Source organism: Cynocephalus volans, chromosome 8 (assembly GCF_027409185.1).
Source record: "Cynocephalus volans isolate mCynVol1 chromosome 8, mCynVol1.pri, whole genome shotgun sequence".
NCBI classification, from domain to species: Eukaryota; Metazoa; Chordata; class Mammalia; order Dermoptera; family Cynocephalidae; genus Cynocephalus; species Cynocephalus volans.
In genome coordinates, this window is record NC_084467.1 from 7,677,033 (window position 1) to 7,703,704 (window position 26,672).

At 39.3% G+C, this 26,672-nt stretch overlaps 1 protein-coding gene across 3 annotated transcripts; it reads left to right on the top strand.

The window, feature by feature from the left end:
- Positions 1-33: 33 nt before the first annotated feature.
- NMNAT1 (nicotinamide nucleotide adenylyltransferase 1) lies at positions 34-26,255 on the top strand. Of its 3 annotated transcripts, none has more exons than XM_063104701.1 (6): positions 34-119; positions 793-923; positions 17,265-17,435; positions 20,304-20,487; positions 22,569-22,711; positions 23,047-26,255. In XM_063104701.1, exons 3-6 carry the CDS (start codon positions 17,321-17,323, stop codon positions 23,445-23,447), a joined length of 843 nt encoding a protein of 280 aa, XP_062960771.1. In that variant the 5' UTR covers positions 34-119; positions 793-923; positions 17,265-17,320; the 3' UTR covers positions 23,448-26,255. The 3 variants fall into 3 exon arrangements, with proteins under 3 accessions (XP_062960771.1, XP_062960772.1, XP_062960773.1); XM_063104703.1 differs by having other exon boundaries at positions 44-119; positions 826-923; XM_063104702.1 differs by lacking the exon at positions 793-923.
- Positions 26,256-26,672: the final 417 nt, after the last annotated feature.

Below are 26,672 nucleotides of genomic sequence, written 5' to 3' on the forward strand. Positions count from 1 at the left end.
ACGCACTTCCGGCCTTCTGGAACCAACCAATGAGTGTGCGGCCGCGGGTGTTCCTTCGCTGGCCTCCGGGCCGCGGGTGGACTCAGGGAGCGCTGCGGCCGGTCGGCGGTGAGGGTGTGGTAAGCTTCCCACCTGCAGCCCCTGAGAAACCGGTCCCTGCGGGAGGCAGCCAGGAACCCATCTTGTCACAGGCAACGGGGAGTCCAGTTTTTAGGGTCGAATACAACGGGCCCCGAGGCAAGGTCATATTCAAGTTTGAGGCAAGGAGTATTGCCTTTCGTGGAACCGAAAACCTCTGCGAGTTTGCCTCTGACCTTAGGAAGGGGTGAATTCACCCTGGGGGCAAATCCTTTCCTAGATGCGTCTTGAGGGCTGGCACCCTGGCACTTGGCGCGGGGTGGGTGGCAGGCCGGGGAGGAAGTCCTCCATTCTGGACGACCACCCTTTCCTCCTAAATCTTTCCGTGTCTGTAAAACACTAGACCCACTTTCCTGGAAGCAGTTCGACACTCATACCCCTTGAGAAGGAGACAGTTAGCTGTGGGGCAGCACTTTAAAAGTTACCTGGCAAATGCCATAAACCCTGATGTCCTGTATACTACTGACTTATCCATCTCCCTTAAGTACACAGGGTTGCAAAATTGTTTCAAAAGTGTAGTCTTTAAAGTTAGTTATGTTTCATTCGTCAGGACAAACTTCCAACTTTGATTACCATAGAACTCCACCAGGATGAATTGTTTCTGTTAGTTTTGCCTGATGGTAGAATTCCTTATTACCTTCAATCGTTTTTCAGAGTTACAATTTGGATATGAAATCACTTTTCTAGCCCACCTCAGAGAAGACTGTTGTTGACACACTACTTGGAATGGTTCCAATAGCCTACCTTGCAAAACGCTTCAGATTCGAAGAATTTCCTGTGTAAAAGTAAATGCGATTATCTTTAATTTGTGATATGTATGTGTGGAAGTGTCAACGTTTTGGGTAAAATGGGACTTAGTGACAAATAGGGTCAGTGCTGTTAAAAAAGAAAAACTTTAGAGAGAGAACTGGGGTTACTAGAGGCAGGAAAGGGGAGGGGGGAAGTGAGAGCTGGTTAATTGGTACAGATTACAGCTAGATAGAAAAAATAAGTTCTATCAGTGTACAGTCAGTCCAGGAATCTATAATTAGCAATGATTTACTGCATGTTATCAAACGACTAGAAGACAAATGTTCACATCACAAGTGATTAAATTTTGCAATGATGAATATGCTAATTACCCTCATTAGAACACATTATATATGTGTATTGAAATATAATTATACCCCATAAATATGCACAACCAATATATTTCAATAAAAAATTAATTTTAAAAAATCATTGGGCTAAAACAAAAAAACTTTAGACAAATTAAATTTAACAGAGTTTAACTGAGCAAAGAATGATTCACGAATTGGGCAACTGCCAGAATAGGTTCACAGCAACTCCAAGTTTACTGCATGTTCAGGTAAGACTTATAGCCAGAAAAAGGTACAGAGACAGCTGAATTAGTTACAGTTGGGCGTTTGCCTTATTTGAACATGGTTTGAACATTTGGCTGCCTGTAATAGGCTGAGACTCCTTTACTTGTTACAGGAGTAGGTTATGGTTTGTTTGCACATCAACTGAAATTATGAGGTAGATTACAGTCTGTTTACACATTAAGTTAGGTTATAGTACACTATAGTACACTATAGTACACTATGTGAAGAAACCTTTAGACCAAACTTAATTTAACAGTGCCAAATAAAACTCGAAAATATACTTCCTTTTCTACCATTTGAAGAATTTGCTGAATAAAGACTTGCTCACAATGTATTTTCCCTAATTTTGATGATAATATATTATCCTGTTCAGGCATTTATGCTGGTTTTGGTGCATGCAGTTGTAGAAGCTATGGAGGAAAGGCCTTACCATACAGGCATTGTATTTGCCTGCTTCTCTTTTTAAGTAACTTAATCTGATTCAGGTTCTATGCTGAAGATATTCTTATATACCTTTGGGGGTTTTGTTCGTTTTTTGGCAGATGGCTGGTAATTGGCTTCTTGTTTAGAGTTAATAGATAATGAAAACATATACTTAGTGCATAAGTAAAAGAAATTTGTTAGGGTTCCAGTTCTAAAACAAAAATAGAATCCAAGCCTTTAGATGGGAGGCAGAGAAGAAATTGGAGAAAGAGGAATGGTGTGTTAGGTAGGTAGTTACAGGAGACAGCACTGAGAAAGGTAACTTTATAACTGGGAGTCATAACTGGTAAACCAGATAAATGCTACTTGGCAGCTGCAGTAGTTTAGGACACTTCAGCTTGAACTTGGACTGGGAGCCTGGAGAATGCAAGTTACTCCAACTAGGGAGGGAAAATGCCAGGGTAGATGAAACTTGAGTGGCTAACGAGCACCGTGAGCCAAAGGCTCTCTGAACACTTGGACCTCTTTTAAGTGTCTACCAGCAGATAACTTATACCATTGTAAGTACTGCATAATAGGTAAGAGCATGAACTTTCAGAATCTAGGACGTTACTCTAGCTGTGAGATCCTGAGCAAGTTAGTAAATCTCTCTAAGCTTCAGTTTCCTCATCTGTAAGGGAAAAAAAAAGGATGATAATATCACCTACCTCACTGCTGTAAGGTTGCTGTAAGGATCACATGAATGCTTAGTATATTGCTCCCCACATAGGAAGAACTCAGTGAATATCATCATCATCATTATGTAAAATAAGCATAATTGGATATATATTCACAAGGAACAGGCCCATCCAAGGAGAATGAGTAGGTGTATTGCCATTCAATGAGAGGCATGGGAAGTCAAATGAGGATTCCATAAGCAGGAACCCTGAGGCTTTCTGCCCTTCAACTGTCAATTTTCCACCCCCACCTCAGCCCCAGGCAACGACCGATCTGCCTTCTGTCATTTTAGAGTAAATTAGTTGTCTAGAATTCCAAATAATTAGAATCATACAGTGTGTACGTTTTTGTATCTGGCTCCTTTCACTCAAAATGCCTGTGAGATTAATCCATGTTACTTGTATCAGTAGTTTGTTTTTGTTCCTTTTTATTGCTCAGTAGTATTCCATTATATGCATATACCAAATTTACTTCATTCATTCATTCATCTCTTGATTAACATTTGAATTTTTTCCAGTTTTTGGTTATTATCCACAAAGCCAAACTGTATAATTCCCTGTGTGGACATATGCTTTCATTTCTCCCCATTATTTTTAATCTATTGTTATCATTTATATTTAAAATCCTTTCTCTGTGGCCCCCTTGAGAAGCTTCCTCCATCAATTATTCACTTTCGTGCAGCTTCTGTGTCTTCCTAATGGTGCTTTCCCCTCAACCTACCACCATTCTAATTCTCTACTATTCTAAACAAAAGATCAAATCAAATAAAAAACCTTCTCTTAACCGTGATATCCCATTGAAGGTAGTGTTTGATATCTGTGGTTAATCAGTGCCTCGTTCTAGTCTCTCTGTTTCTGCCTACCTGCTGGATCTCTCTACTTGGATGTACTGTGTGTACCTCAAATTCAACACCCATAAAACAGTAGAGTTTCTCTTTATGCCATCCCTCCACACCTCCTAACTTGAGCTTCCTCTGATCCTCTCTGACTAGTGGCACATCATCCACTCAATCGCTCAAGTCAGAAATCTTATTTTCCTTCCTCTTCCTTCCTGCCTTTATTCAGTCAACTGGTCAACTTGTAAACCCTTGACATCATCCCTCTTGTTATTACCCTTTATTGTCTCTCATCTGGACTGTTGGAGTGCTCTAAAGCAGTGCTTTGAAAACTTGAAGATACGTATGAATCACCTGGGGATCTTGTTAAAATGCAAATTTTGATGTAGTAGGTGTAGGTAGGGTAGGGCCTGAAATTCTGCATTTCTAACCAGCTTCCAGGTGATGCCCATACTGCTGGTCCACTCTGTCTTCACTCACTCTCCTGGCAGGGTCATTCAGTCTCATGGCTTTAAATACCATCTGTTATGGACTGAATAATAAGTAGGAGCTAGTTATTTACAGATGCTCCAATGTTTGTGTCCCTTCAAAATTCATATGTTGAAGCCCTACCCCCGAATATGGCTGTATCTGGAGTAAGGAAGTAATTAAGGTGAAATGAGGTCATAAGGTGGGGCCCTGATCCAATAGGATTAGTGTCCTTATTAGAAGAGACAACAGAGCTGCCCCTCCACCTAGCCTCCCAACCCTTACTGAGGAAAGGCCATGTGAGGACAGAGCAAGAAGGCAGCCATCTACAAGATGGGAAGAATTCTCAGCAGAGATCCAATCGCCCAAATCCTTGATCTTGGACTTCTAGCCTCCAGAACTGTGAGAAAATAGATTTCTGTTGTTTAAGTCACCCAGTCTATACTATTTTGTTAGGACAGCCCAAGCTGTCCATATATATGCAGATGACTACAAATTTGTAGTAAATCTCTAGTGTGGACCTCTACCCTGAGTTGGCTCTGTTCTCTATTTAACTACTTAACATCACTACTTGGATATCTAATAGACATCCCAGATTTAACTTCTCTGTAAACTGAACTCCTGATCTTCTCCCCTAAACCTACTCATGGTTATCTTTTTTATTTCCTCAAAGGCAGTGCTATTTTTTTAGTTGCTTAGGCCAAAATTTTGGAGTCATCCTTGACTCCTTTTCTTTTATGGCCCACATTCCATCCATAAGCAAATCACATTGGCTCTACATTCATAATATATCCAGAATCTAATGACTTCTCACCACTCCACTGCAACCACCCTTTTCCAAGTCAGCATCTACTCTCACCTGGATATTTTCAGTAGCCTCCTGTCTGGTCTCCTTCAATACACCCTTGTTTCCTCCCACATTCTGTTCTCAACTTCAATAGCCAGAGAGATCCTTAAAAAATGAGTCAGGTCATGTCATACCTCTGCTCAGAGCCCTGCAGTGGTTTCCTCTTACCTCTCTGACTGTATCTGGTACTCCTCCTCCGTCAGTTAATCTGTCCCAGCCATTCTGGTCTTTTCTCTGCTCCTGTAAAATGACAGGCGTATATTTGCCTCAGGACTTTGGTACTATTACCTTTGCTTAGAACATTCGTCCTTATGTTATAGTATCTTCCATATAATAGAAAATTATTTGAAATAGCAGGGATGGCCAGTTAGCTCATTTGGTTAGAGCCTGGTGTTGTAACACCAAGGTCAAGGGTTCAGATCCCTGTACCTTAAAAAAAAAATAAAAGTCCAAATAGCAAAAGTTGGTTGGATTGTGGATATATTTTGAAGGTGGAACCAACAGGATTTCCTGATGGGTGAGAGGGTAAAAAAAAAAAAAAAAAAAAAAGGAAAGGCACTTAGGATGATTGGAGGTACTTGGCCTCAGCAACTGGAAGGACGGAATTGTTATCAGCTGAGATCTTCAAGTAGATTAGATTTAGGGGAGGCAAGATACAGAGTTCAGAGAAAAAACCTTCCAATAGAAATATTGCTTTGAAATAAGTTAACATTTATCTGACATGTTAATATGTTGGTTATTGAGGTCTAGAGAATGTAGAAGCTGTGTTATTTTTAAACAGTTTCTGTTAGTCATGGTAATAGAATTATTTCAAGAGAATTTCATTGTTAAACTCAACTTTTAGCACTGTGTCTGGGTTGTGAAAGGTGCTCAGAAAATGTCGATGGTGTAGATGGGTAGTGTGTTTCCAACAGTTACCAACTGAACGGAGAAGCAGATGTAGAACAATCATTTCCACTTATCAAGGTGCTGTGCCTATCATAGATGTGTTGGGAGATTTTACACTGAATTTGTTCCTCCTGCCAGTTGATACTGTTTTTTCCCTGAGGAAATGGAGTTATCTCCAGTTCCTAAAGACATTGAGAGCATCTGTGAATAACTAGCTCCTACTTAAAATACCTCAGAATATGTGAATACACACAGAAGTAAAAAGACAAAACACGATGTGGGTCAATTAGCTATTTTCTCTAGGAAGCAGTGGGCTATCATGTTGTAAAAGACTGTTTTAATCCATAAGGACATTGTAATTATTTTTGTCCCAGAATTTCTCACTTCATTTTTAAGAAGCAGTAAATTGACCTTGTTCAAACATACAATCTGAATAACTGTGTTCTTTTGAAACTAAACCTTTGTTCATTACTAAGATATTTTCCTTTCTCCTTTTCAACAGTTAATTTCTATAGCAATCATCCAACTGATACCACTATCTTCATTGAACAAAAAAACGAGGTTTAGAAAGTCAAAGTAATGATCATGAAACTATTTAACAGGAGATCCTTATTTGGGGTGAATTTGGTATTTGGCTGTGACGTCAATCCTGTGACTTCAGTTGAACTATTCCTTTTAATCCATTGTCAGTGCTCTTTAATGCTTGAAAGCAACTTTCTTCCAAATGACTGGTCTTGATGTGCTTCCTGATATGGGCTCTGATGTTCAGCTGACCATTTTATCTAGAAATAGCAGGACAGGAGATGGTTGTGTGCTTGCCAACAAGTGGCAGTGCTGCTGAGACAGGCTCAGCCTGTCACGTATCTGAGGCAGAAGACGAGCAGGACCCAAATGCAAGCTTCAGACTGTTGGTTTAGCATCTGGCCTCGGACAGGTCACCTTGGCCAGCCAAATCAGCCCCACGCCTGAGAAAAGCACTATGGATGAAGAACAAGATCTAATTAAATAGAGTAGAAATAATGTGAGAAGGATGGCTTTTTATATCCCATCCTAACCCTCCCCACTTCTCTTTGCTTTGCTTTTCATACGCCTTAGCTTCTTGGACCTCTTTATTTAAGAGGAACCAGGGTTTATTCTTGCAGTGTAACAGTCTTGGTTGAGTAGTTATACTGGTAAGCTTTTGACAAGGATAGGTTACTTGTAAAGTTTTTTTGCTCACCTGTGGAAGCTAAGCTGCTCACTGACAGCAGCACAGACAAGTAGTAAAGTTCAGGGGTTGTTTTTTCCGACATTTGAAAGGAAGAACGCACTGTGAGGAATATTTTGTCTTTTAATTGGAACACATTAAAAATGTTTTTGCCACAAGGATTTAAATGAAGTTGCCAATTTAGCAAGAGATAGATTGCTGCTTAATGTGCCAAACCCAATCCAACAACTCCACTGTTTATTAATAACTGAATTACTTTTAAAAAAGTCTAGTAAAGTGGACTTCACCCACAAAAAGAAAAGTCTTTGAAATTTTTTAAAACTTTCCCCAGTGAAAAATGTTTTAATTGTGATGTGTCTAATTAGGAATTCCGTTTCTACATATCTGTATTTTTAGTGTAAGTGGAAAATAAATATTGAATACTAATGGAATATTGTTTACAGCCAAGCTTTCAGATTAAGAAGAGCCTTTACAAATTCACTACTTAAAAACATACACAGGGCCAAGCCCGTGGCGCACTCGCGAGAGTGCAGCGCTGGGAGCGCAGCGATGCTCCCGCCACGGGTTCGGATCCTATATAGGAATGGCCGGTGCACTCACTGGCTGAGTGCCGGTCACGAAAAAGACAAACCCCCCCCCCCCAAAAAAAAACATACACAGTCTGTTGCCAAAACTGTTAACACCACAGTGCAGACTCCTTCACTGAAGGATCCCACACCAAATACAGAAAACATCCTCTTTAGCGCCTCTGGGAATGGTTCCATAAGAGTAAGCAGCACAGTAAAACCTAAAAGGACAGGAGAATAGCATCAGTTTACTAGGTTTCATCATCTCAGAAACATATTATTGAATGCAAACCTGAATATAATTTGTTTCCTCGCTTTCCTCTGGGGAACAGAAATGCTCAAAACCTAGCCACACTAAGTTTTTCCTTTGATGTAGGTCATGTGCTTATTATTGGCAGGGCTGATGATGATAAATGTGACTCTTTTTGAATGATTCCCTGATTATCTCATTTAAACCTTACAGCAAAACTATGATGCAAGCATTTTTATCCCTGTTTTATAAATTATGAAAGGGAAGCTCAGGTTTAAGTAACTCATGATTGTAGAGTGACTATTTGAACTAGTCTCTAAAGCCAGTGCTTCTCACCATTACACTGTGTTGCCTCCTGTGGAGTGCAGTTTAGTAGGAGACTTTATCTTAGGCTTGGAACAGTGCTTAAGGGACTCAGTGACTCTTTTTTCATTTTAAAAAATGTAGATATAGTTTTTATTTAAATAATTCATCACTTATAAGCACACAGAAAAGAAAATATAATCAAAATATGTTAGTTAAATATTCCTAAAACTTCTCCATATTTCAGAGTCCCACTCTTTTATATGACTTTTTTTTTTTTTTTTTTTTTTTTGGCGGCTGGCCAGTATAGGGATCCAAACTCTTGACCTTGGTTTTACAACACTGCACTTTAACCAACTGAGCTAACCGGCCAGGCCTATATCACTTTTTGACTTCAGGTTGTTGATGTCCTTGTTTTTCTGTTTGTCCTAGTATCATCTCCTGCTCAATATTATTTATTGAATAAATGATATTCAATAAATGAATTTAATGGCTAGTTATTCATTCAATAAATATAACTATAAGGAACTTTACAACACAAAGTATTCATATTTAACTTAATTTGGTTCCATATTAAAATGGTAGGACAACTAAAAGAGGTTCTAAGGAACTTTTAAAAAATTCCCTTCACCTGAATTTTATTTATTTATTTGGGGATTGGGGGTGGGCTGCTGGCCATTGTAGGGATTGAACACTGGACCTTGGTGTTATCAGCACTACGCTCTAACAACTGAGCTAACTGGCCAGACCCACATGAATTTTAAATTCAAATTTTTTCTTAAGGCCCAGTCTGTGAGCTCCTGAAGAGCAGAAAGCCCTATCTTGTCCATTTTTGTTCTAGTAGTGTCAGGCAAATAGTAGACAGTTAATAAGTGCTCAACAGATGACTGCACAATTACCAAGTGTGAAGAAAGTGAAAATAATATTACCAGCCAAGTTGGATAGAAGAGGTTGACTGCAGAATCGAGAAGATCTGGGCCTAAAAATCAATATCCTGGGTGATAGATCATCTTGGCTCTGGGCAAGTCACTTCTCTTTAGAACCTTGGTTCCTTTACCATGACTTCAAATTAATGTAAAACAGTCCACAAGTTATAGTAAGAGTTATTAATGTTCGTAATTGGTGGACAAATAATGTTTACCATTTTTCTAATTCATGCTAATTTTATATTTTTGTGAAAAAATATTTTGTGGAAGTTTTGACCTTCTGGGGTAAGGAAATATTCCTTACTGCACACAAACCCCCTGTAATAGAAGCTGGCAAGTTTGAGTTAGACTAATGACAATGAGTGTCACAGCTTCCCATCCTTCCTCCTCTGAAAACTAGATTCTCATTTTTCAGATTTTTTGGAATTTCTGCATTTTTAGAACTGCATTTTTTTAAAAATTTAATTTAATTTTTTTTAAATTTTATTTTGTTGATATACATTGTGGTTGATTATTGTTGCCTCTTACCAAAACCTCCCTCCTTCCTCCCTCTCCTCCCTCCCCCCCAACAATGTCCTTTCTGTTTGCTTGTCGTATCAACTTCAAGTAATTGTGGTTGTTATATCTTTTCCCCCCCCCCCGGTTTTTTTTTGTGTGTGTGTGTGTGTGTGTGTGTGAATTTATATATTAATTTTTAGCTCCCACCAATAAGTGAGAACATGTGGTATTTCTCTTTCTGTGCCTGACTCGTTTCACTTAATATAATTCTCTCAAGGTCCATCCATGTTGTTGCAAATGGCAGTATTTCATTCGTTTTTATAGCTGAGTAGTATTCCATTGTGTAGATGTACCGCATTTTCCGTATCCACTCATCCGATGATGGACATTTGGGCTGGTTCCAACTCTTGGCTATTGTAAAGAGTGCTGCAGTGAACATTGGGGAACAGGTATACCTTCAACTTGATGATTTCCATTCCTCTGGGTATATTCGCAGCAGTGGGATAGCTGGGTCATATGGTAGATCTATCTGCAATTGTTTGAGGAACCTCCATACCATTTTCCATAGAGGCTGCACCATTTTGCAGTCCCACCAACAATGTATGAGAGTTCCTTTTTCTCCGCAACCTCCCCAGCATTTATCGTTCAGAGTCTTTTGGATTTTAGCCATCCTAGAACTGCATTTTTAAAAATTGAATGTATCAAGTTGCATTTGCTCCATGTGCCTAATCACAAGTTACTGACTGACTCTTTCTGCCAAGACTAATTTCCAACATAGAATCTGAAATAACATGTCAAGCCACTGTGTCACCCTTAGTGCTGCAGACATTAACTAATGCTAGACTGATGGGACTGGTCTCTAGGGGCTCCATAAAGTGAGACATCCATGCCCTCATCAGCTCCCATTTAATGGCTTCTTGTACTAGAAGAAAAAGTGTCGATTAAGAGTTAAACTCAATCTGCCCAAATTTCAGCTATCCTCACTGTATTGAGATTTTTGACTTTTCACAAAGGTGAAGTAGGTGACTGCCATTGATAATAGGGGCAGAAACAATGGGGCGGGCTGCAACTAAACATATAACAGGAACCACAGAGGGCACCCAAACCATCTCCACAAGTAAGACACATGCATTCTGAGCCGCCAGATGTAAGAACTTACCTTAGCAGAACATAGAACTGGAGAACCAGAGTGGTGATCACACACAAGAACACTATCACCTGGCTGCATGGGACACAGTGAGTTACATTTTTACATTACTTTTTTAGTGATAAAATGGCTTTGAGAAACCAAATTCAGGTTCTGTTTTATGATCATGTGATATTAAACCACAGACATAAAGTTTTAAACATAGCAAAGATGTATTGAGGTCCATCCCATTAGAACAAAATTATGTCTAATAATACTTCAATAAGAATTTTTTTTGGGGGGTCTGGCCGGTAAGGAGATCCAAACCTTTGACCTTGATGTTATCAGCACCATGCTCTAACCAAGTTAGCTAACTGGCTAGCCCGTATAGCTGGAATTTGAAACCAGGTCTGAGATCCTTAACCATACCCTGAGGCTCTGCTAGCTCTGTCTTTAGCCAGATTATTAGCATTTAGTGTAGCTAATAAACTGAGAGTTAACCTGCATATTACAATTTAACAACCAAATGAAGATTGCTATTACTGCTCATAACATTTTTGAAATTCTTCTTTTGAGGTCACATTTACATAGCTTCCATGGCATATATGAAGATTTTCCTTGCTAACTGTTAGTGTTGGGCTGGCCAGTTAGCTCACTTGGTTAGAGCATGGTGTTAGTAACACCACGGTTAAGGGTTCAGATCCCCATACTGGCCAGCTGCAAAAAAAAAAAAGAGAGAGAGAGAAAAAAAACCTACTAAATTATACCCTCTAAAGACAAAGGTTTTTCCCCAGTGAGGGTACTCAAAAGAATATGCAATTTCAAAATATGCCTCCAAGGATATTTAAAGTAATGTTGGCACAAGAATATAGGTACATGCTTGAAGTTGCTATTTTGAAAGGAGTAGCACCCTTTTCTAGGTGCAAATTCTGAGAGATGGTCAGGCCAACACAGGTTTAATTATATTGAGCATCCTGAAATGTGACGAGGAAAGCCAAACAGAATTACTATTCTTTTGAGAAAGTTGATGTTTTAAAACTGGCTTAATGTTTACAAAATGTTACATTAATTTTTATACCTGAATGTTTTTAAAACTTAAAAGGATCAGTGATTTTAAAATAAAAAGTAAATTTTAGTTAAACCTTTAACCTCAAAATTGCCTTAGAAAGAAATTAACTCCTTTTTGTCACACACACACACACACACACACACACACACACACACACACACACACACACACACACACACACACACACACACACACACACACACACACACACACACACACACACGGATACAGAGGAAGTACTCTGCTTTGAAGAGGGAAAGATCCTAAAGATCCTAGTTCTTTTAAACCCACTGTGGACTACAATAGAAACTCACTGTAACCTTAACTCTTCTGTGGCATTAAGGGTTTAGCCTCGTCTGAGCTGAAGTTGGCTGTGTTCACAGTGAATTAATGGAACTGAGCTGGATATTTGAGACAGGTTACGAATGTGACGAGGAAGAAAATTTCCTTTATGCCAAGAGATCAACTTCCCCAGCCCCTCCACAGCCCTGGGGATGCTCTGGAAGAGCTCAAAGCTCTTTGTTTCATCCTTCCCTGATCTCTGTTTCAGGATTGCTGGCAGCTCCCTTGAGGAACCACACCTCATTTTCTCAGCCTTACCCTTCCTCAGCTCACTTTTGGGGAATGGTGCCTGAAATTTGAGGTGGACAGGGCTGGGCTGACACTGAACACCAGCTGAACCCAGCCCCTCCACCACAGACCTTGAGCACATGCTTGTGGCTGGCAGGAGACCCTGATTTCCTTGCAGGGCCCAGGATACTATGGATAAGTTGCAACTACTACCACCCCATAATACACAGGTACTTTGGATGGGAATTGGATGGGTGTAGGGATGGAAGGATAGGTACAAGCCCCAAGTGAACCCTGGTATCATCCTTGGGATGATAACTGAAAGGTAGGACATTTAAATCAACTCATTTTTTAATGCCAAGGTGACTGTTACTGACCATTCCCTCCTTTATTTCTTACTAATAATTAGCAGTGTTACTGTGATCGCTACCACTGTGCCTTGTTTGGAGAAGTCATCAAATGTTTATTTCTATTCCCACTGACTCTACTGAAATTGAGGCTGTCATTACTTTGTAGCTGCCCTTCCTGTCTTGTTTTGCCCCTTCCAATCAATCCTGTGTCATCACGACCATCAATATCATCACTTTCCTGAAAAATAACAGCTGCCATTTATTTTAACACCGTGCCAGGCAGTAGGCTAAGTGTTTTGCCATGTATTATCCTCAGAATTAATCCTCAAAATAATTGAGATTGGTTGTGTCATTATCCCTGTTTTACAAATGAGGAAACTAAAGAGACATGGTTAAGTGATTAAATCAAGCTCACCTAACAAAATATGGCATTTTAACACCCATATCACATATTTTTCTAGAACACTTTTTTTTTCTTTTTAAAGATGACCGGTAAGGGGATCTTAACCCTTGGCTTGGTGTTGTCAGCACCACGCTCACCCAGTGAACTAACCTGCCATCCCTATATGGGATCCGAACCCGTGGCCTTGGTGTTATCAGCACTGCACTCTCCCGAGTGAGACACTGGCTGGCCCTAGAACACTTTTTCTAGAACCCTGTTGTCACTCCATTGCTCAAAAACTTTCAAAGGTTGCCATTGCCTAAGGGGATAAAGTACACATTTTCAACTTCTTAGCTATGAGAGCTCGTTTCCAATCTTCACTGCTACAGTTCGTCTCCCATTTTTCTTCTTGGTGAGACGGCAGTTAAGAGGCAGGAAACCTAAATTCTAGCCCTGGTACACCACTCAGGAGCTTCTTCCACTGAGAGCGTAAAATCTGAACAAAAGCAATTTGGTCATCTCAGCAGTTGGGTCTGAGCACTGATGGGCTATAAATAAAAATTGTCCTTGATACAGTCTTTGAGTATTGATAAGTCTTAGAAGTGTACAGTGACATGTTTTATAGAATTAATTTCTAATTCATTTTCAACCCATTATTTCTCTTTTGAGATGTTTGTAGTAGTGAAAAATTACAAAAACCTAAATGTCCCACGGTAGATGATTAATTGGAAAAACTAAATAATAATAGGTCATTATTTGGAACATGCTAAATGCTTTTGGCCAAATTATTTTTTGTGATGAGGATTAAATGATAATCTATATGAAAGTGTCTTATAAACTGAAAGGTAGCATACAGCTGTTCATTTATTGTCATTTGTTATATTTTTATGTTGGTTATAAAAATGCTTCAGGCTGTGTAAATAATTCCTCAAAAGTTCCCAAAATACTTTGAGCAGGATTGTATCACTGGAATTATATTTATAAGTTCTCAGAATGATTATTTTGAAACATCTTTGGAAACGCATGAATATTTATTTTAAAAAACTATCCAGTAATAGAAGTATTTTGTTTTGGGTTTTTTGGCAGCTGGCTGGTACAGGGGACCCAACCCTTAACCTTGGTGTTATGAAGCTGCGCTCTAACCAACTGAGCTAACCAGCCAGCCCTGAAAGTGTTTCATTTATTTATTTAGTTAGTTTGTTTTTTAAAAGTGTTGCGTTTGTTGATAACTAGTAGGGCTCTTGTTTATGAAAGAAATAATCCAGAACTGAATGATTTGAATTTAAGATGGAAAGGTTCTCTGAGCACACAGAACAATGTATGAAAAAGACCCTAACTAAGACACATTACAGTGGCATAGCAGTGCATTGGGGATAAGAAGATATTCCACACATCTCCCAGAAAGCAAAAGCAGGTTACATGTAAAGGAACAAGAATCAGAATGACATCAGACTTTCTATAGCGGCAGTGTTGAATGCTAGAAAATAATGAAGTGCCTTCATAATTTTAAAAGAAAATAATTTCAAAAATTATTTGAATTGAAAAGAATTCTCTAATTATCTCCCATGTACCCTTTATTATGAAGCTGCTTGAGGATATGCTCCAGAAAAGTTAGGAAGCAAAGCAAGAAAGGAATAGGGGATCTAGAACTCAGGAGACAGCTTTACAAAGAATGAGAGATTTTCAGTCCAGATTAGAGAAGGGGAGAGTTCCAGGAGGAAATGCCTTCAAGAAAAAGTGGATTTAATAGAGTAAGATAGTAGGTTGAGCAATTTGAAGTCAATGTTTTTGTAGATCAAAAAAAAAAAAGAAAGAAAGAAAAAAAACCCAGCTGAATTGTGGTAACATGCATGCAGTATTAACAATAGCTACATTTGTGGTACGTTTGTTAATTGCCAAACACAGTTTTGTGCACTGAACAGGTATTGTCTCATTTACTCTTTCAAAACAGTCATGAGGTAGGTAATATTATTTTCTGTTTCAAGAGTCAGAAAAACTGGGACAAAAGGAAGGTTAGGTTAGGTTTAGTTGCTCAATGTCATCCAGCACGTGTGAGTGTTGAAGCTTCAATTTGAACCCAAGCCAGTCTGATTTCAGACCATAGGCTCTTAACTATTCTGATACATAGGCAGGAAATTGGAGGATACTTTTTTTGTGGGATCTGACCAGTCCAAGGGGGAAGACCTTCAGTACTGACAGCCAGGCTACTGTACAATGAAGCCCACTGTGCACAAGCTCTACTTAACTCGCTTAGAACTGCCTACCAGCTCTTTCTGAAAGGAATTTAAAATATTTATATTGGTAGAGAAATAAGAGAGCATAATGTGTTGGTGAAACAAGAACAGTATACCATAAAAAGAAATATTCAGAGGACAAAGCTCTTAGAAATTAAGAGTATAATAGCATAAATGAGAAACTCAGTAGGTAGATTGGAGGATGAAGTTGAGGCTTTCTAGAAATTAGAGTGTGAAGGCAGGAGGTAGAAAGTAGGAAAGATAAGAAAATTAGAAGACCAGTCCAGGTGCTTCCATGATTGATAAATAATAGGCATTTCCAAAGAGAACAGAGAAAATAGAAGGCAGAAATCATCAGTGAAATAATTCAAGGACATTTTCCAGAACTGAAGGTTATGAGTTCTGAGATTGAAAGGGACTGCTGAGTGCCCAGCATGCACAATGGATGAAAACAGAGCTGCACTAGAGGACACTACTGTAAAGTTTCAGAACACTGGGAACCAGGAGAAGATCTTACAAGCTTCAAGGCAGGGAAAAAATAAGTGACATTCAAAAGCTACAGAACTATGTTTTTTTTTTTTTTAAATAAGAAAATGCCACACAGCAAAAAAAAAGTTTACTTTGCTGGACAAACCAAATCGGTTCTCAGAAAGTGACTGGTGCTAATGAAAAGTTATTATTCAGTATCTCCAAAACAAACCATCTGAATGCATATAACCAAGAGGAAATTCAGCCTGTGTTTCGTATTTACATTGGACACCAGTTTTATAATCACTGACTTACGTGAAAACTGGTGCAGAAATTCTATAAAATCTTTGCTGTTTTTGATACCTGCTTTTTGTTTCATTTTGTAAAAATGATAAACTTCAGAAAATGTCAGTGTTGAATAAAAAACAAAAACATACAAAACACAAAGCCTCCAGAACTGGAGATGACTTTGGATTTCTCACTGTTAACACTAGAATTTAGAAGCAATGCCTTCAAAATTCTGGGAGAAGATGATTGTCTACATAAACTATATCAGGAAGTCAGGGAGAGTGTAGTGAGGGGATATGATAATCCTCATAGACAATAAAAGAAAGTCAGTACACACTGTTTAAACAGCATTATAAGCACATAATGCAGGATTATGTAGAATCTACCAGAAGAAACACAAGGGTACTTCAAAAAGTGTGGAAAAATGAAATTAAAAGATAACATGAATTTTTCCATGAACTTTTTGAAGACCCTTTGTAGCTGAAAAACTTAAAAGTGGTTGCCTTTAGGAAGCTGGATGGAGGGGATGGTGAGTGGGATATGGTTGATGCTGTTGGTTGTCATTGTGGACCTTTTGTTGCCCTGTCATTTCTAAATCTGTATACGTTAATTATTAATAATTTTTTTTTTTTTGTCTTTTTCGTGACCGGCACTCAGCCAGTGAGTGCACCGGCCATTCCCATATAGGATCTGAACCCGCGGCAGGAGCGTCGCCGTGCTCCTAGTGCCGCACTCTCCCGAGTGCACCACGGGCTCGGCCCAATTATTAATAATTTTAAATAAAAATTTTAAGTCACATGTCTTGCATTACTTCATTAGGGTTATGGAAAGCTCAGGTGGAATATTGATATGAAAAAGGCTTGTAAATTATAAACTATTAGCACTTGCTCATGTGTCTGAGCAGGTTGGCTGTGGTTGGCTGGCCTAGGACGGCCACAGTCGCTATTGAGTGGTTGGCTGTCTATCAGCGGGGGCACCAGCTCTCTTCCACATGTTCTGCCATCCTCCAACAGGCTAGCCCAGACTTGTTTTCATGGCAAGGGCAGCGGTCCAAAGACAGTGGAAGGGCACAAAGCCTCTAAGGCCTAGCTCAGAACCGGCACACTGTCACTTCAACCACATTCTTTTGGCTGAAGCAAGTCACAATGAGTGTCGTAGTAAATTCCTTCCCTTTATGGTAGGAGCTGCAAATTCACATTGAAAAGGGAAGGGCGGAGAAATGGAGCCATTTTTGCAGTTCATCTAGCATAATCATTGAAGCCATTATTTTTATCCATCTGGTTGGAATGAGAACATGGATAGACATCAAAAGCCTATAACTGAACTTACTTTCTTTTTCCTTTGTAGATAAAAAGGGAGGTATCAGAGTTTCCCATTTAGATCAACAACTTCAAATTCTTACCATGGAAAATTCGGAGAAGACAGAAGTGGTTCTCCTTGCTTGTGGCTCCTTTAATCCTATCACCAATATGCACCTCAGGTTATTTGAGCTGGCCAAGGACTACATGAATGGAACAGGTACGAACAGTTACCAAAAGCAACTAAAGACTAGAGAACCACTATAGCTAGGTCTGTTTCAGAATACACATTTGATCAAGTGGCCACAAACATGCTGTCCTCCTCCTTCCTTGTAGGGACTTAGACAAGAAAGAGGGTGAGATGTGTTCAGGGAAGAATTGAGCATCTGGCTAATGGCTTACAGAATAAAAACTACAGATTTATATATTTAGAGTCAGTAGAAGGAAGAATAATGACTTTCCAGTCCTCAAAACTCTTGTTTTTTTGTTTCATAAGGAAACATAGGGAAACAAAAAAAAACTTACCTTCATTGTTTTTATATAACTCTACTTCATCCAGGGATTCACTTACTTAACAGGTTTAATGTATTTGGGCATGTAAATAAATATTGTTTCTTTTCCTCAGTCATCTTTGCATAGAGTAAGAAGGTGCAAAGAGTACAAGGGAGTCAGAACAGAGTAAGCATTTGCTGTTGGAGGTAAATCCACATCTAGCTCCACCATAGCAGCAGTGTTCTGCTGATCTTCCTGACTTCATCTGTTCCCCCTCTTTCTCCAACTAGCTTTTCATCCACATTATTCCAGAATGGTTTTTCTAAAACAGAAATTTGATTCTGTCATCCCTATGCTTACACTGTCTAAAGAGTTTCCCACTATTTAACGCAGTAAGCTAAAACCCTTACTTTAGCATACATGAGACCTTTAAAAGTTTTCGTAAACAGTGCATGAATAAACGGTGGCCATAAGCTATGCATAATATTATTTTACATATATTATACTGCAATATCAATGAACCGTTTATTATATATGTTCACCTGTGTGTCCATACTTTATGGTCACTGTGTATATGAGGGTACTTCAAAAAGTTCATGTTAAAAAAAAAAAAAAAAAAAAAGCTCGTGTAAAGATTTGTGTTATCTTTTATTTCCATTTTTTCACAAACTTTTTGAAGTACCCTTGTATGCTAATTCTAAAAGACTATAAAAGACTAAATGTGTGTGTAAAAGAGAAAAAATATATATAAGGTAAAATGCTCACTCTCACTCCCCTCTTTGGAAGCAACTCCTGATAACACTTTAAAATGTATCCATGGAGTCCTTTTTCTATTAATTTACGTGCAAACGTCTGTATACATACACAGATTTTTTGTTGTTATGTAAATGATCATACTATATGCTGATAGATGGGTGGATGGATGGATGCTAAAACTCACTAATAATCCTGATAATCACAGAACTAAAATAAAAGATGAGATATATTTTGCCCATCACATTGACAGAAATTTCTTGATAATGTCAAGTATCAGAGGTTAAGGAGAAATGGGCTCTTACATACACGCCAGATGGACAATACAAATTGATTAAGGCTTTTGACAAGGTAATTTGGCAGCATCAATCAAAATTTAAACTGTGAAGAGAATGGGAGTTAGCGTTTGGTGGGTGCAGGGTTTCAGTTGGGGAAGGTGAGAACTTTCTGAAGGTGGATGGTGGTGATGGTTGCACAACAGCGCGCGTGTGCTTGATGCCACTCAGCTGCACGCTTGAGATGCCAGGGCCGGCCCGTGGCTCACTCGGGAGAGTGTGGTGCTGACAGCACCAAGGCCGCAGGTTCGGATCCTATATAGGGATGGCCGGTTGGCTCACTCGGGAGAACGTGGTGCTGACAACACCAAGTCAAGGGTTAAGATCCCCTTACTGGTCATCTTTTTAAAATAATTAATTAATTAATTAAAATGGTTAAAATGGTAAATTTTATGTGTAGTTTACCATAATTTGTCAATCAATCAATCAATAAGGCTGAATCCCCGTTTAAAAAGAAAAGGAATCTGTGATTACAAAACAATATTATTATAATATTTCCCATGCATAAAATCTAATTTTTTGTACCTAATATAAAATCTAATTTTTTTTTTTAATTTCCAATTTTATTGATATTTATTTTTGCAGGGTACAGTGTGTTGTTTCAATAGATATATATACTGCACAGCAATTCACTTAGGGTAGGTAGCATAGTTTTGTACCCAGTAGTCCACCCCTTCTGCTCCCCCCACCTCCCTCCCCTCCCAGCCTCTGGTAACCATATTCCACTCTCTACTTCTTTGAGAGACCATGCAGTGTTTGTCTGTGCCTGACTTATTTTGATTCCTCACTATTTTATTTTTAGTATGTTTCTTATAAGTTGTTGTGTTAGGGCTGGCCCATGGCTCACTTGGAAGAGTATGGTGCTGATAACAAGGCCAAGGGTTTGGATCCCTACATAGGGATGGCCGGTTAGCTCACCTGGGAGAGCGTGGTGCTGACAACACCAAGTCAAGAGTTAAGATCCCCTTACCGGTCATCTTTTAAAAAATAAATAAATAAATAAAGTTTTTGTGTTATGGTTACCATGAGACTTACAAAAAACATGTTATAGTTATAACAGATTATTTTAAACTAATAACAACTTAACTTTGATATCTAGGAAAAAAGAACCAAAGCCAATTCTATGCTTTGACGTCATTCCCTCCACTTTTTGACATTTTGTTGTTTCAAGTTACATCTTTTAATATTGCCTGTCTTATACTGTCCTTGTATTTGTTGTTGTCTTATTGGGTTTGTCCTTTAGTCTTCATACTAAGGATATATGGGTGATTTATTCACCCCCCTTAAGACATTGGAGTAAATCTAACTTTTTTTTTTTTTTTTTTAAATAAAAGATGACCGATAAGGGGATCTTAACCCTTGACGTGGTGGTGTCAGCACCACGCTCTCCCATGAGAGCTAACCGGCCATCCCTATATAGGGATCCAAACCCATGGCCTTGGTGTTATCAGCACCACACTCTCCCAAGTGAGCCACAGGCTGGCCCTTAAATCTAACTCTTTATCCAGGAAAATATAGAGTTATCAAAGGCATAATTTCTCCTGTTGGTGATGCATATAAGAAGAAAGGACTTATCCCTGCTCATCATCGAATTATCATGGCAGAACTTGCCACCAAGAATTCAAAATGGGTGGAAGTTGATACATGGGAAAGTCTTCAGAAGGAGTGGACAGAGACTGCTAAGGTGCTAAGGTATTTATGGTGATATCAACTTTGTCAGTTCTGTGGAAATGGGTGGGAAGTGTTTTTGTCTTTTTGCCATGTTTCAATGCTGCCTAGATCTGCGAACATATAGATTTGCAACACTGTCACTAGAGTTGGAAAGGCGTAGGCTATGCCATTCCTGTGGAAGATTACAAGGCTGTTGAGTACAGCAACAGATGGTATGTATGCCTTAGCCTTTATGTCTTTCATTAAGTTTTGAGTTGTTTGCATGCTTCACACTATGCGATATATCTGCTAGAAAATAGAGGAAGCCTGCTTGGCCTCTCTGTGCCCCAAATAAGAAAGGCAAGGTTGTAAGAGGATGTTATTGTCATCAGTCTTCTAGGTATAAAAGAGAGGCAGGTAATTCAAAGAAGAGAAGCATCAAGTGATGCTTGATCATGGACAGGCCTGATTTTGTGTGCTGCTTCCACAACAGCATATAGGGGTTTCCCAAATCTTTGTGCTCATACTTTTGAAACAGTTCCAGTCAAGGTTTCAGAAACCAGAGTAAGTAACATCAGATTATTCTTAATATTATCTTGAGTGTAATATAAAAGGGCTTTCTGAAAAACCTTTCTAATGTCTGTTTTTAGAGTTGTGAACCTTCCAGTTACTGTCAAAATTAGTTAGGGTTCAGAATATGAAGTAAAACCCACTCTGGATATTTTAAGTGGCAAGGGATTTAGGTGCCTCAGCAAAAGCGTGAAAAGAGCAGGGAGAGTGGAAGTCGGGGTGTGTTTCAAGGTTGTATCTCCATAGCTGCAATCAGTTCAGGAAACCGATTCTGCTTCTGCTACCACCTCTGCTGCTGTTAAACTTTCTCAGACTCCTGAAATTGGTGACTGGACAGTGGAATATGGAGTCTGGCCCCTGCACTCACACTGTAAAAGGCTGTTAGGCTCCGTAGCCGCAGAGTGATAGTTTCTGCCTCTGTTCTGCCTTCCAAATCTCTCACGAGAATCTCATCAGCAAAATCTCAATCACATCTAGAACCTGCCATGAGGATCTCTGGGAAATGTGTTTAGGGTAGGATTGGGTACTGAGCCAATAGACAATATCTAGCACAGTGACTTGTCAAGAGGATTTACTTTTCAGGCCTGGCAGGGAGAAGAATCTCCCCTGCTTGCTGGTAGAAAATTCTCCCATCAGAGACCAGGCTTCTGGGCCACCGCCCTACCCAGCCCTCTCTGGCTCCATAGTAAGCTTATTGTCCATTACATATTCAACTCAGCTATTCAGGAGGGAAGGAGTTTAGGGACACAAAGGATCCACAATTGGATCCCACAAGTATAGTTTATGTTACTTGGGTAACTTTGCAGTTGTAAAGCAGTGGGCATCCAGCTGCCAGCCCAGAATAAAGCTGTTTACAAATCCTGCTTGTGGTCCCATCCTTTTAGGCCTCAGGTACTTGCCCCTCTAGGACCTTATTCTTGGTATTGTGGTTCTTCACTAGTTCAAGCCACACTCTTCAGTGGTCAAGAGTGTGGGCTCTGGACCAAACTTCTGTAGTTCAATCCTGGTTCTGCTACTTACAAGCCAAATGACCTTGGGCAAATTAGTCATTGTCCTCCTCTCTCAATGGGTAATAAACAATTCTGATATAAAGGTGGCAATAATATAGTTGCTTTGTAATAATCAAAACATTCACTCAGTCAAACTATTACCGAATGCCTCCTATGTTCCAGGGACTCTGCTAGTAGCTGGAGTTGCAATTTCTAAGTCTCCACTTCCCCTCCATTATGGGGATAAGAATATGTATGATATGGGATGCTGAGAAGAGTTAATCAGATGACCCATGTAAAGGATTTAGTGTAGTTTGCAGCATATAATAAATAATGTTAATTCTTATTATTATGACACAAGACACATAAAATTTAGAACAGTGATAGATAGATAGCCACCATTTGTTCAGACTTGTTGGGCATCATGTGTACCTGTGGTTATATATTTTGGATATCACCTCCCCTCAACGCTGGGTCAGAGACTCTTAGGCATCTCTGGAGTGATGATAGCTTAGTAAAGCATTGTGAGAAAGAGGAACATTCTATTGTTTTGTCATTTTATAGACACCATCAAGAGAAACTGGAGGCTAGTAACTGTGATCACCTGCAGAACTCACCTGTGCTAGAAAGGCCTGGACGGAAGAGGAAGTGGACTGAACAAAGACAAGATTCTAGTAAAAAAAAATCCACAGAGCCAAAAACAAAAGGTTTGTATATTTTACCAGGACTCACAGACTACTGTTAAGATTCTGGAGCTGAGCAGCCCCTCTTTGTATTTTCATTTCATATTCCATATATGTGAGTGCCTGGAAAATGCTCCTTGTTAGATTTATGAAGGAAAGAAGGGAGAGTAAAAGGCTCCCTGAGCTTATTTCTCCTGCAGGGCCTTTAACTTTTGAGGTGTCCTGGATCTGTTTTGGGAATCTGAATCTGATGAAAATGCAGAACCCTCTTTCCCAAAATACACATACACACATTCATTTTGATGCAGTGGGTTATTAGGAAAGCAAACCCGTGAGTTCTGTTCCGTTCTTATTCCTAGGTGTGCCAAAGGTAAAGTTGCTGTGCGGGTCAGATTTGTTGGAGTCTTTCGGTGTTCCCAATCTGTGGAAGAGTGAGGATATTAACCAAATTGTGGCAGACCATGGGGTCATATGCATTACTCGGGCTGGAAATGATGCTCAGAAATTCATCTATGAGTCTGATGTGCTCTGGAAACACCGGAGCAACATTCACCTGGTGAACGAATGGATCACTAACGACATCTCATCCACGAAGATCCGGAGAGCCCTCCAAAGGGGCCAGAGCATTCGCTACTTAGTACCAGATCTTGTCCAAGAATATATTGAAACGCATAATTTGTACACCTCTGAGAGTGAAAACAGGAATGTTGGGGTTATCCTGGCTCCTTTGCAGAGAAATACTGCAGCAGCTAAGTCATAGACATTCTATAGCATGATATTGTGGACTTCGCTTTTGGGGATTTGAAACAATCTGGGTGTTAGTCACTGGGGAAAGGAATTGTGATCTTGTTTCATAAACTAAAGCTTGACGGTTTGGTAAAAATCAGTAGTAAATTAAAATCAGGTTTGTTTTTTCCTTTTTATCAGAAATTAAGATGAATGTTTTTAGTATGGTCTTTTTTTTTTTTTTTTTTTTTTTAAGAATGTAAAGATCCCTATATCTTTAAAACAAGAGATTAGCAGCACATTAAAACCAGAATTTTCAATGAAACTAACTGCAAATAGGAAGTCAAAAAGGACATCCTGACTCTACCACATAAGAGAGGTGAAGTGTGAAGAGCAAGAGTCCATTTAAAATCCTAACTTTAATATGTATATTAAAATGTACTTTAAAAATAAACAAATAACTCTGACTTTAATTATGAAGGGAACTGACATTTTTGCATGCCTGTTGCTGGGCAGTCTTCACCCAGGATGGACAAAGGAAGGAATTCTTAAAATAATCATCTTGTACAATGCACCACTGATCAGTCATCTCCAGGTATGCAAAATAGAGGTTGTGAATATGTCTGGCAGAAACATTATGCCAAGTTAGTTCTCTCTGGCACATGTCAGAATGGCTGATTAAGCTTCACCAAGACACACCTGCCTGGAGCTCCACCTTTGGAAGTAGAAAGTAGGGTCCAAGCCCTCAAATGTTTAGAAAGGTGTACAGGTATTTCTGATGGCCACGGAGGTAGAGAGCTGCTACCTTACACATGCTGTACATTCTTTCAGCACAGCCTGTTGAGGATCATGTTGAGTCCTGGCCATTTGACATCTTTTTATCTACAGGAACAGCTTCAGAGACTTACGTCATGCTACCTTAACAAGAGAAGCACAGAGAGTGAGGGGTCTCATTCAAGGATTTTTTTTTTTTTTTTTTTTTTGTCTTTTTTGTGACCGGCTGGACCGCGCCAGCCAGTGAGCACACCGGCCATTCCTATATAGGATCCGAACCCGCGGCGGGAGTGTCACCTCGCTCCCAGTGCCGCACTCTCTCGAGTGCACCACGGGCTCAGCCCTCATTCAAGGATTTTGAAAGGGTAAAAAGGTATAAGCCTTTCTTGGTAGCTTAATCAAAAGATGAATGGAGACCCTAAGAACATGAGAAATGCCACACGGGTTGGCCCAGCAGTTCCTCCAGCCCAGAATTTTGGGTACTGATGAATGTCTTGTGGAAGAAAATTCTGTCAGCTCAGTCTAGAGCTCTGGAGTTTCTGAAGGGCTCTGCCATTTCTTTCCCAGCCCACTGTGAATCTACCGTTTGTGAATTTAAGCAGGAAAGGAGTCTGTTTTTTAACACTTTTTCTCTTGTTTTTTTTGTATGAAGTTTAACCAAAGTAGAACTCTCAAATAATAATTAAAGTCATAGCTTTATGTTAAAAACACAAGCTTGTTATATGGTTTGCTACTGATTAAAAGTTTGTGGAAATTCGCCACCACACATTGGTAAAGCAAAAAGACCAGAAATAACTTTTTATAGAATAGTTTTATGGTTCATGAAAACTGTTCTATGATAGAAATCGGAGTAAGTTAATTTCTTTTTTCTTTTTCTTTTCTTTTCTTTTTTTTTTTTTTGGCATCTGGCCGGTTTGAGGATCCAAACCCGTGACCTAGGTGTTATAAGGCTGCCTTCTAACCAACTGAGATAACTGACCAGCCCCTAAAGTTAATTTCTAATGAAAATAGAATAATTTACCTTTTTAGCAATTTATATTTTATACCTACACCACTCTAAATGAAGGGTTTATAACACCGCAGAAGAAAAAGAAACTGCTTGTAGTTGTGCAATTGTATAGTCAGATCTGAATCTACCGTTTGAAAAAGGAAAATTTAAGTAAAGTTGGCAAAGGCATGTTCTACAGCTCCCAATGTATTCTTACTAAAGCTTTGAGGTCAACTCTCAAAGACAGGGAGGGTGCAAACCTTGGCACCCAGTAGGTTTCATCTGAATGAATGACAGGTTAGATTCTCAAATCATAGACATGAGGGTCATTTTCCCTTCCTTTGCTTTTTGGAGTTTAAGAGTTGAAGCAAAACTGAAAAATAACAATCTAGAAGGGGATGAAACTATTGAACTTGTGATTTCTTCTGGAAAATGACACCTAGTTCATCTAAGCTTTGTGTGAACTGCAGAAAGGTTTTGATGCTGGAAACTTCTGTCATACTATAGTGCCTTCCTACTTAGAAGTGCTCATACCCTGCTCAGCTGTGACTATATTGACCTCATGACCCACTGGTTATGGCACGTGGGGACCCTCCCAGGAGACCTGATAATGGTGAAATGATCCTATTGTTATAGTGTTTATAGATCAACAACTTTGTACATTGAACGAGTTGCTTGGCTTTTTGTCCCAGTACGGAGGATGCTGCTGATGCCACAGCATAATAGCATTGTTTTGGGTGTCCTCAAGGACATGACTTCCTCTTTGCATAATGGAAATTAGAACAATGAACTTCACACACACAAAAAAGATACAAAAATAGAACAATGAACTTCACAGGGGAATAAATATTAATGATTGTTGTGACTTCCTTTAAGGAAAAAAAAATATGCCATTGTTTGTTCTCTATATCTTTTTCATAATTTGCTTTTGTAATGTAATGTGAATTTAGGCTTTAGGCAATGTGTGATGCTGGTGTTTTATTTTTTTGATGCTGGTGGTTTTTTAAGTTTATTGAATCAAAATCGATTATACATATTTTGGGGGTTGAACATGGAGATATGTTGATTAAATCAATACTACTAGCATATATATTGTTACAAATCGTAATTACTCTTTATGCCCCTTGTCCAATCTCTCCCCTTCCCCCATTTCCTCCCCCTCCCCCTCCTCCCTCTAATTACCCTAGATTTCTTCTTCTGAAAGAATAATGGTTACTCTGTTAATTTGTTGCCTAGATGATCTGTCCAATGCTGAGAGATGTGATCAGGTCCCCCAATATTATCATAGAGCAGATGCTTCTTCTGTCACTCTGAAATGGGTTTTGTGGAAAGAGACATCCTCTTCTTTGTCCTTGCTGGTGATTCTTCTTGTGTGAATGCACTCCAGTGGTTGGCGAACCATCTGCATGGTGGTTTTGGTGTCCAGCCACTTTTGCAGCAGCCATGGTTATTGTGGCTGTGGTGGGCCACCCGTGTGGAGGTGCTGTTTTTGGTATG